The 12,064-nt window shown below is 47.5% G+C and overlaps 1 protein-coding gene across 1 annotated transcript in view; it reads right to left on the bottom strand.

Moving 5' to 3' along the window:
• Positions 1–8,601, bottom strand: part of LOC125631452 (serum paraoxonase/arylesterase 2) — a 46,433-nt gene extending 37,832 nt beyond the window's left edge. Inside the window, exon 1 of the mRNA XM_048838204.2 lies at positions 8,411–8,601. Within this exon, the coding sequence (XP_048694161.1) occupies positions 8,411–8,484 (74 nt within the window). The 5' untranslated portion in view covers positions 8,485–8,601. The remainder of the gene's footprint in view (positions 1–8,410) is intronic.
• Positions 8,602–12,064: the final 3,463 nt, after the last annotated feature.

Genomic DNA, 12,064 nt, shown 5'->3' with positions numbered 1-12,064 from the left:
TCCTGTGAGGCTGGGCTGGGTTTGTCCCATACATGCCCTGATGAGGTGTGAACTGCCCCTCTGCTCTTGAAGAGTTTTGCTTGGGCCTGTTTTAAGCCATGAGGACACACTTTCAACCTTAGAACTATATACATGAAATTACAACCTATAACATTACTGTAAAACAATTACTATAACAACAACGCTCAGTGCATCATGAGCTTTCCGAAGACACCCGACACGACAAACTTTGCATTGATATCACAATATAAATCATATTATAGGATGATCATGGGGGGGGGGGGTGCAGGGTATTCCCCTGAGGTACAGAACATCACAGCAGGGATGAGGGGTTGGGAGTGTGAGAGAAGGCTCAGGGCTGGGGCACAGAGTTGGGGTGCAGGAGGGTGTGAGGGATCCAGATGGGGGTGCAGGCTCTGGGGTGGGGCCAGAGATGAGGAGTTTGGGGTGCAAGTGGGGGCTACAGGCTGGGGCTGAGCAGTTGGGAGTGCGGGAGGGGGCTCCGGGCTGCGGCTGAGGGTTGGGGTGCAGGAAGGGGGTGCAGGCTCTGGGCAGCGCTTACCTCAGACGGGTCCCGGAAGCAGCCAGCACGTCTGGCTCCTAGGTGGAGGTGCCGGGGGCCCTGTGTGCTTCCCGAGCAGCTCCCACTGGCCGCGGTTCCCAGCCAATGGGAGCAGTGGAGCCAGCACTCGGGGTTGGAGCAGCACGCAGAGCCCTCTGGCCGCCCCCACAGCCAGAAGGACATGTTGCCACTTGCAGGAGCTGTGCAGAGCCAGGTAGGGATGAAAGCCTGCCTACCCCAATGCTCTGCTGACTGGACTTTTAATGGCCTGGTCAGTGGTGCTGACTGGAGCCGCCAGGCTCCTTTTTGACCGGCCATTCTGGTCAAAAACTGGACACCTGGCAACCCTAGTTAGCATTGCTGTGGAAGCCATAATTTTTTAATCTCTTTACTTGCATTCATTTACATTCTCAACCTAATATTGCATTATTATCAGTTTGTGGATTTTCACTCAGATGGTTCCTAGGTAAATTAAGAACTCAGAGGGGATGGGGGGGGTGGGGCGGGAGAGATCAGGTTCAAGTTAAACAAAAAACTTAAAACTGTTTTCAAAACAGTCCTGTGACTGTAACTTTTATCTTCCCACTGTCCAAACTTGAGTTGCCAGAACATACGGCTTGATCAGTAAGACCTTCAGAGTTACCAGTGAGCGAATATAGTGATCTTTTACATAACTATTTTTCCCCGTATCCTCATTGAAGAGCAATTCAGGCAAATGTTGGATCACCAGACAAGCGGCCAGAGGAATCATCATTTAACTAATGTATTTTCTTTCTTCATTCTGTGCGGCTTTTCAGCAACGTCAGCATTCTTGACTTGCTCTCACTTTTCCCCTGCTTCATCACTTCAGTCTCATTAACTCAGAAAGACCAGGATTTTTTGCAAAAATATGTAGCACTCTTTCAAAACAGCCAAGCCATATGTTAATATTGCTTGTCTGATAGAGAAAAAGAAATGTCCCAGATTCACCAGCCATTTGCAACAGTTTTCTTGAGCAGAAGGAAAATATGAAAACAGACTGTAGGGTGTTATTGTACCGTATACAGCTCCCAATACTTAGCTAATACCAAAGCCAGGTCTATACTACAAAGTTTTGCTGGTAACACTGGCCTTATTTTAGCACGTCTGTGTATGCACTCAGCACTGCAATTCCGAGTCCTGCTGCTGAAACACCCTGATTCTGTGTCAGCCAAGTTAAACCACGTCCCCAAATGGCATAAACTCTCTATTGGCCTGGTACCAGCGTCTTCATGGACGCTGCATTACCTTTTCCTTCAGCCATAGTCCCACAATGACCCACCGAGAATGACCGCTCTGGTCACAATTCTAAAATCAGTTATTCAGGGGTTACAGTGACCAGAAGCCTGACCTCCTTTAAAATACCCGCTGTGTCCTTCCTAAAAGCTTACCTTTGTAAGCATACGGGTGTGGCTCCATGTAAAGCTACAGGTAAGCTTTGCACTGCTGCCTTGTCTAGAAAAGAAGGCCTAGATTTCCTTGGCCTCTGGGGAGGTGTGGTGCAAGCCCAGCTGTGGAATAATCACAGGAATATAGAGGTGTATTCGGTTATTGCAAAGAAGATGCTGAAGCTGGGGCAAAAAGGTGATGAGCAGCAATGCCGGGCTATGGGGAAGGGAAGCCAACAGAAGATCTGGGGCTACCCCCTAATACTTGATGCTTATATGCAATGCTTGCAGGGATCCCACCAGCAATCTGTAGGTAAGAGTGGACACCTCATGAGAGCCTGAGGAAGGAGCCCCAGCAGTGCAACAATGACAAGAGTGTGGAGAAGGAAGATGAGGAGGATACAGACCCCCCCCCCCCCCCCAAGAGAGCCAAGAGCTGTTCATGAGACTAATGGACCCAACCCAGACACAGAATCCATTGAGGATGGATAAAGGAGCTCAGATAGCTATATTAAAGCATAATTCTCTCTCTTTACTTTCTTTGTGGGCCCCAAACCACGTCCAGTCCCTTTCAAAATGGCAGCCAAATGTGCACAGAGAATAAAGGAATTCCCTTTTGAAACAGCCAGAGCCAGTTTATTTTAAAAATGTGTCAACAGCAAAATAAGAAACTATCACAGCCATTTAGTAACCAGCAGCTTTTGGTAGCAAGATAGAATTTCCATCACCATAAATCCATTAAATGCAAACCTAAACAAATATATTCTGAATGCGATATCAGAGCATTAGAAAATGTGAAAAATCTTGCAAGCGCTCCCGTAATTAGTCAGGCAGACTATAGTAGAACCTCAGAGTTACAAACCTTGGGAATGGAGGTTGTTCATAACTCTGAAATGTTTGTAACTCTAAACAAACTTATAACTGCTGGCAACTACACTGCTTATAGCTTCTGGAGAGAAAGCAAAGCACAGAAGCTGGCCTTTTAGGCACCCTAGCTTGCTGGGAATATCAAAGTGTAGGCAGAGAACTGCCTGGAAAAACCTTGGTCAGGAAAGTGAGAGACGTGAGTATCTACCCCAGAGGGGAGATGGCTGATTAGTTGGGAGCCTAGAGTGGTAGCCCTTGATAGACCATGGAGGGGGAATATGGGTGCAGTTGCCCAGAACGGTGACACCAAATCATGAGGCATCTCCAGCGTCCTTTCAATCTACCAAACACACATTCAACAGTCATCCTGCACCTGCTCAGGTGGGAGTTAAATCTTTCCTTGCTTCCATCTAGGGCTTCACCAGCCAAGGAAACAAAGGCTAGGGGAGGTGCCCGAGAATCACTGTTCGCATTTCAACTCCACCAACGTGTATGCGCCAGTCTGAGAAAAGTGTCCCTGACTGCAACTTTCAAAAAAGTCCAGTATTTTTGAAGATGTGAGCATCATGCACCTTCTCTGATCAGCCAACGTTGATGCTAATTGAATTGATAATATCCTTGAAGCCCAGGTGGCAATCATCATCTGCTAGGCTAGGTCAACACTAAAGTTTTGCCAGCATTTTTTCTAATATACAGCTGTTGACATTAGTGTTGCTAGAACCGGGGTGGGCAAACTACAGCCCGAGGGCCGGAACTGGCCCCTCAGGGCTTTGGATCCAGCCTGTGGGATTGCCACTCCTGTGGCACCATGGGCCCCGCACTGCTCTGAGAAGCGGCAGGTACCACATCCCTGCGGCCCCTGGGGAGAGGGGACAGAGGGCTCTGCACGCTGCCCTTGCCTGTGGGTACCTCCCCCAAAGCTCCCATTGGCTGAAGTTCCCCATTCCGCAGGTGCCAGCCAATTTCCAGAGCAGTGCGGGGCCGGGAGCCTGCCTTGGCCCCAGTGCGCACCGCTGTCATCCCGAAGCCACTCCAGGTAAGCTGCGCCAGGCTGGATCCTAAACCCCTCCTGCACCCCAACTCCCTGCCCTGAGCCCCCTGCCTGCACCCCAACCCCCTGCAGCACCCCACATACTTCCTGCACCCCAATCCCCTGCCCTGAGCCCCCGCTGCACCTCATACCCCTCCCTGCACCACAGCCCTGAGCTCCTTCCCGCACTGTGCACCCCCTCCTGTACCTCAACCCCCTTCCCTGAGCCCCCTCATACATCCCGCACCTCTCCTCTACCCCAACCCCTTGCCCTGAGCCCCTTCCTGCACGCCGCACCCACTCCCACACTGCATATTCCTTCCCGCACCTCAGCCTCCTGCCCTAGCCCTACATTCATGGCCCTACATGCAATTTCCCCACACAGATATGGCTCTTGGGACAAAAAGTTTGCCCACCCCTGAGCTAGAACATGTGAAAGCGTCGCTGCCTTTGCTGATGCCATGCATCTTCACTGTGAGAGACTGCATCAGCAAAACCCACAGAGCAGGAAGGACAGGAATCCACCAATGAAATGTCCACCTGTGATCCACCAATGCTTGCATAAACATAGAAAAGTTCCCCTTTCTATTTATGTACTCAGAAGCAAGCTGGTGGGAGGCGCAGAATCAGGAAGTGTGTCCCACATATTGCCCCCTCTCCCCTGTTTGGGAAGCCCATTCCATCAGATTCCTCTATTATTTCCTGCACATTGCCCAGAGTCACAATCCTGTGCAGCAGGATATACTTAATGGATTTTCACATCTGGATAACTGACTTCCCCTCACCATAGATTTTCCAACACCAAGGTGATTGATTACTGACTAATAGCAGCCCAGAGTTGCAAGCCTCCAGAGCACAATCACCACTCGTGTCTCCACTGTCAATGCAGCTCCCATTCTGTATCCCTGAGCTGGAGGACTGGGGCAAGGATGGCACACACCTCCAGGAGCATGGCCTTCCACGTCCAAAAAGTGCTCTGGCCACTGCTGATCATCCAGATTTGCATCATTATCCAATCCCACCACTTGGTTCTCATTTCACAGGTACGGATGCATTTCTCCACTGTGTGTAACTGGTCAGTGAATGCCTGAAGCAACTGGGGACTGTCATTCTCATTTTTTCTGCTGTAGGACTACTAGTGGTGGTAGCTGAAGTTCAGAATACAGAAGAATTACTCACTCAGTCTCTAAAACAATGAAAATTCCTCTAATCTCTTCAGCATCTATGCTTCTCCCAGTGACATAGCAGGAAAATTGAAAAGCAATGGGAAGACCAGAGGGTATTTTAATAACAGTGTGAAAAAAGATTGTGAGATGGAACAAAGACTTTGGAAACTTGGCCCCAAGTTGCCATAATTCCCTGAGAATGCTGGTAACCCACAATGCACTGCAAAAACATCCTGCAAGAAAATGAGACAAACATTGGTGTGGTGGATGCCTATGCTTCCTGCTCTGTGGGTTTTGCTGATGCAACCTCTCACAGGGAGGATGCATGGCATCAGCAAAGGCAGCGACGCTTTCACATGTTCTAGCGACACTAATGTCAACAGTTGTATACTAGAATCAATGCTGGCAAAACTTTAGTGTTGACACATGAAATTTGCAACCTGGGCTTCAAGGATATTATCATTTCTACTAATGTCTCAAAATTTATAACTGAGAAACTGATCCTCATCTCTTTAGGAAATTCATTTGGAAACTTCTCAAAAAACCACAACTTAGGACACACTCCCAGCCAACCCCTACCCCACCACTATCAACACAAAAAGTGCAACATTGAACGTCCTCGTGTGACAATCACAGCATTTCTACTGGTTTTAAAGAGTTTCTTGCTTGAGATCTATTTCTTCTACATCTGAGGAATACAAAAATGGTTTAAAAACTACAACACATTTTCAATGCTATAGAAGCTTTCAAAGTACACTCTCTGCATCAAGTCTTCTGGCAGATGCTAACTTTGTCCTGAAGTCAATGGAAGCTTTATCATTATTTTCAGTGGACATTGGATCAGGACCTTATTATTATGAATCTTTAAAACTAAAGCATAATAAGAACAAGAGGAAAAGAAGAAGAGTGTCAATGCCTTTAACAATCACATATCTGAAAATATAGCAGTTCAGCTACATCAAGAATTGTTCTTTTAAGAAGTGGAGGCAAAAGTCTATGAATACTGTGAACTCTTACTATGTTCAGACCCCACAGCAGAGATAGGATGTGAATAAGCTGCTTCCATTGCTGTAGATATTAGCAATACAATATGATACATAAACCAATTTAGTAAAAAATTAATCACTTTTCACCTCCAGGAATATTAGAAATTCTGTTAAATGTGTTTGAAAAAAAGACAGACATTGACAGGACCCTTTTCAGTATCATATAACCAGACCAGAATGTGCCAGAACTCAAGGGATTAATGTGAACAGCAGCAAAGCTATAGAGAACTTCTTAATTTTCATTTTCTTTTGGAGTGGGGGACAGGTGTGGAGAGATATCAAGAAGAAAAAAAAATCTCACTTTCCAATCTCCTCCTTCCAGTACATATTAGAGGAAACTAGACACTAATCTCAACTCTTATCTGAAGTTGTACATTTCCAGATACTAGTACTGATGTATTAGCAAGGTTGCAATGTAGCAGGCTTATAAAGCAGCACATCCACACACCAGAAAAAAAGTAATAAAAATACAATAAAAATTAAATAGAATATTCACAAAGTGCTTTTAGTTTGATCTATTTCTAGCATATAATTTTATTTTACCAGTTTTCAATATTATTTCAATCCTGTTTATTCAGCTTTTGACAGGGGCCTGCTACTTACTATGCTCTGAAACAGCTCACCCAAAAAATAAACTGAGAATGCTAGAACTTTATCAAGATCCCTATATTGTGAGACATAACAGTATCAGTTTCTTGTTGCCAATAAACTTCCCAATTAGTGTTCAGACTAGTGGTAGGATCAGTGCTAAGCTGAATTTAGTTCAAAACATAATACTTCTCTTAATACACTTGTATTGCACTCTACCCTGTACAAAAGTAAGCAGTAAAAAGTTTTTTTGTAATTAGCCATGTTAGATCTAAAATTTAAATCATTTCGATGTTGTTACTTTGATGTCTTGAAAATATTTTTACATCACTCATTATTATCAGCATAATGACTCCACTGTCGCCTAACAAAGTAATTCCACATTCACTTTTCTAGTCTAAAGTTACATGCTATCAAGTATCAGAGGGGTAGCCATGTTAGTCTGGATCTGTGGCACCTTACAGACTAATAGACGTATTGGAGCACAGGACTCTTTGCCGCTTTTAAAGTTACATGGTTATGTTTCTAGAGAAGCTACTTCTGTAATATTGTATTGACTAGCCTTTCTATATGTACTCTCTACTTCTAGGGTTTAATAGGGTTTGATTCCCTTTAGTATTCATCTCACTATTCAAAACAACTCCTCTGAAAGTTGAAACTGACTGTTCCCTTACTGAAAGTATACTGGTTCCAGTTCCACCTAGTACACAAACTGGTTTGCTAGTGGCTGTTTATTCACAAATTCTGGCTTAAAAAAAAAATAAAGTTATTTATTTTTGCAATTGAAGTTATTTAACAAAACAGGGTTTTTTTTAAATGAGTGATTGGTGAAATTGTGTGAAGCTGTGTCAACATACCCCCAGTCGTTATCTCTGTTGGAAGAGGAACAGACAGGTAAACAAAGCTAAAGTTCATACTTCACAGACCCTGTTAGCTCGAGTTAGCAAAGGATTTGACATACCCAGCTACGACATCACCCTACTGTAAATCTGATTTATCTGAGGCGAATATTTCTGAAGTTTAGTTTCAAGCCTGACTTAGAACGACCAATACAAGAGCAAACAAAGCAAGCGCTCCGATTACATCCGCTGGATAATAGGGTAGTTTTCATTAACCCCTCTCTTCCTCTGACAAATTCAGTGGCATTTCTGTACGTGCAGGCTTTTGCTAAAGCTGCATGCCATGCTAAACAACGAGATGAACTGCAATCCCCTGGGAAGACAGACAACCACTTTTTTAAACAGCTATGTAATCTCAGTTGCTCAGCGATCCAGGATCTACAAAGCCAGGCTCTTCCGTCCTGAGCCGCTTTGCTCCTGCCAGCTTTGCACTCAGCCTGAACCCCGCGGGCAAGCTTTGCCAGCCGATGAGGGCACGGGAGGAATGTACAATCGAGCCTTCTCTTCATGGCACTTCTGCTCTGCATTCCCCGTGCAGAAGGGGAAAGAACCCTGGGCAATAAGGGGTGCGCTCGTCAGAACGTGAGGGACCAAAGAGCTCCCACTAAACCGGAGTGACTTCTAATTCGATTCCCCACCCGTGGCCGTTCTATTTCAAGCCGTGAACGCTGTGTTGTTGAAACACCCCTCCGCCTGCCCCCATTAGGGCAGGAAAGCACGAGCTAGACGCACAGACCCAGGACGTCCCCGTGCCTCCTAAGAGCTCGCCAGTCTCTCCATGGGACAAAGCTGACGAAGGTGCCCCGGCTCGGGCCAGCTCCCTGAGGTGGGGCTGGAGCCACTTACCGCAACTCCATTAGCCTCTCCCCGAGGAGGGCTGCAAGTATCCCGGCCAGGGCGAGCACCAACACTTTCCCCATGGCTCCGCGCTGGAGGAAGCTCTCTGCCCCCCCCTCGCAAAGCGGACCAAGCGCTCCCGCCTTTGAGCGAGCTCTGCAGCGCAGCGACGGCCTCCAGAGCTCCGCCCCCGGCCACTAATCCTCCCCTCCCAGCTGCGAGAGCCTCGGGGCCGCTAATGGCGCCAGGAACTCCGCCTTCCGCCGCTCGCTCGCTCCGCCTCGCCCTGCCGCCCGGGAGCCTGCCGGGGCTGAGCTCCCTGCCTCCGGGATAGCCCTGAGCTAGGGCTGGCAACGGGGACAGACGACGCTCCGCAGGAGAGAACGGGCGAGGGGTCGCTCCTAGCTCCAGCCTAGCAAACACCAGCCGCAGGAGAAAGACCCTGGGCGAGATTCACACAGGAACTTGGGGCAAGTCGCTACAGAATTAACTCGACGTCCAGCCTCCGCAGTAATTGAATCGCTTTTACACGTCCAGACTAGGCTCCTGGTGTCGGCGATGTCCGTCCTCGCCAGGAGCGCTGGCACGCATTTTAGGGTACGTTATGGGACGGCTTCTGAAAGGCAGCAACAGTTGGTGTAAGCAATGCCGTGCCTACGCTGAGGACCACCTCGCCCTAACTACATCGACCTGAGCCCTGCGCCTCTCAGCCCTGGTCTACACTAGGAGTTGAGGTCGAATTTAGCAGCGTTAAATCGATTTAACCCTGCACCCATCCACACGACAAAGCCCTTTTTTTCGACTTAAAGGGCTCTTAAAATCAGTTTCCTTACTCCACCCCCGACAAGGGGATTAGCGCTGAAATCGGTCTTGCTGGGTCGAATTTGGGGTACTGTGGATGCAATTAGACAGTACTGGCCTCCAGGAGCTATCCCAGAGTGCTCCATTGTGACTGCTCTGGACAGCACTCTCAACTCAGATGCACTGGCCAGGTAGACAGGAAAAGGCCCACAAACTTTTTAATTTCAATTTCCTGTTTGGCCAGCGGTGGCAAGCTGCAGGTGAGTGCAGAGCTCATCAGCAGAGATGACTATGATGGAGTCCCAGAATCGCAAAAGAGCTCCAGCATGGACCAAACGGGAGGTACAGGATCTGATCGCTGTATGGGGAGAGGAATCCGTGCTATCAGAACTCCGTTCCAGTTTTTGAAATGCCAAAACATTTGTCAAAATCTCCCAGGGCATGAAGGACAGAGGCCATAAAAGGGACCCTGTCATAAATATAAAGGGAAGGCTAACCACCTTTATATCCCTCCTGGCCAAAGGAAAAAACCCTTTCACCTGTAGAGGGTTAAGAAGCTAAAGATAACCTCGCTGGCACCTAACCAAAATAACCAATGAGGAGACAAGATACTTTCAAAGCTGGGGGGGCGGGGGACAGGGACAAAGGGTTCTCTCGGTCTGTGCGTTGTTTTTTCCCGGACCAGAGCAGGAATGCAGGTTAGAACTCCTGTAAAGGGCTAATAAGCAATCTAGTTAGATGTGCGTTAGATTCTGTTTTGTTTAAATGGCTGATAAAATAAGTTGTGCTGAATGGAATGTATATTCCTGTTTTTGTGTCTTTTTGTAACTTAAGGTTTTGGCTAGAGGGATTCTCTATGTTTTGAATCTGATTATCCTGTAAGGTATTTACCATCCTGATTTTACAGAGTTGATTCTTTTACTTCAATTAAAATTCTTCTTTTAAGAACCTGATTGCTTTTTCATTGTTCTTAAGATCCAAGGGGTTGGGTCTGTGTTCACATATGCAAATTGGTGAGGATTTTTATCAAGCCTTCCCCAGGAAAGGGGGTGTAGGGTTTGGGAGGATTTTTTTTTGAGGGGGGGGGGGAAAGACGTTTCCAAGTGGGCTCTTTCCATGTTAGGCACTTAGTGGGGGCAGCAATAAAGTCCAAGGGCAAAAGGTAAAATAGTTTGTACGTTGGGGAAGTTTTAACCTAAGCTGGTAAAAATAAGCTTAGGCGGTTTTTCAGGCAGGTCCCCACATCTATACCCTAGAGTTCAGAGTGGGGAAGGAACCTTGACAGACCCGAAGTAGTGCCGCGTGAAACTTAAGGAGCTGAGGCAAGCCTACCAGAAAACCAGAGAGGCAAACAGCCACTCCGGGTCAGAGCCCCAAACATGCCGCTTCTATGATGAGCTGCATGCCATTTTAGAGGGTTCAGCCACCACTACCCCACCGTATTGTTTGACTCCTTCAATGGAGATGCAGGCAACACGGAAGCAGGTTTTGGGGACGAGGAAGATGATGATGAAGTTGTAGACAACTCACAGCAAGCAAGCAACCAGTTTTCCCGAGAGCCAGGAACTGTTTCTCACCCTGGACCTGGAGCCAGTATCCCCACAACCCACCCAAGGCTGCCTCTCGGACCTACCAGGCGGAGAAGGGATCTCTGGTGAATGTACCTTTTAAAATAGTATACATGGTTTAAAAACAAGCATGTTTAATGATTAGTTTGCCCTGGCATTTGCAGCTTTCCTGGATGTACTCCCAAAGCCTTTGCGAAAGGTTTCTGGGGAGGGAAGCCTTATTCCGTCCACCATGGTAGGACACTTTACCACTCCAGCCAGTAGCACGTACTCGGGAATCATTACACTGCAATGCTTTGTTGTACATGTTTGCTGGCATTCAAACAACATCCGTTCTTTATCTCTCTGTGTTATCCTCAGGAGAGTGACATCATTCATGGTCACTTGGTTGAAATAGGGTGCTTTTCTTAAGGGGATATTCAGAGGTGCCCATTCCTACTGGGCTGTTTGCCTGTGGCTGAACAGAAATGTTCCCCGCTGTTAGCCACGGGGAGGGGGAGCTGCTAGCCACGTGGTGGGGGGAGGCAAAATGCAACCTGGGAACAAAAGCACATGTGCTAAGTATGTAATGTTAACAGCAAGGTTTACCCTGAAAGAGTGTACCCATTGTTCTATAAAATGTATCTTTTTAAATACCACTGTCCCTTTTTTTTCTCCACCAGCTGCATGTGTTTCAAGGATCACAGGATCTTCTCCTTCCCAGAGGCTAGTGAAGATTAGAAGGCAAAAAAAATGCACTCGTGATGAAATGTTCTCTGAGCTCATGCTGTCCTCCCACACTGACAGAGTACAGACGAATGCGTGGAGGCAGACAATGTCAGAGTGTAGGAAAGAACAAAATGACCTGGAGGTGAGGTGGTGGGCTGAGGAGAGTAAGTGGCGGGCTGAAGAGAGGGCTGAAGCTGAAAGGTGGCGGCAACGTGTTGAGAGGAGGCAGGATTCAATGCTGAGGCTGCTGGAGGGTCAAACTAATATGCTCCAGCATATGGTTGAGCTGCAGGAAAGGCAGCTGGAGCACAGACCGCCGCTACAGCCCCTGTGTAACCAACCACCCTCCTCCCGAAGTTCCATAGCCTCCTCACCCAGACGCCCAAGAACGCGGTGGGGGGGCCTCTGGCCACCCAGCCACTCCACCCCAGAGGATTGCCCAAGGAACAGAAGGCTGGCATTCAATAAGTTTTAAAGTTTTAAACTTTTAAAGTGCTGTGTAGCCTTGTCCTTCCCTCCTCCACCACCCCTCCCAGAGCTTCTCTCCTCCACCACCCCTCCCGGGCTACCTTGGCAGTTATCCCTC

This window comes from Caretta caretta, chromosome 2, assembly GCF_965140235.1.
Source record: "Caretta caretta isolate rCarCar2 chromosome 2, rCarCar1.hap1, whole genome shotgun sequence".
In the NCBI taxonomy this organism is placed as follows: Eukaryota; Metazoa; Chordata; order Testudines; family Cheloniidae; genus Caretta; species Caretta caretta.
Note: the sequence above shows the minus strand (reverse complement) of the source record. Positions and strands in the feature narration are given on the sequence as shown.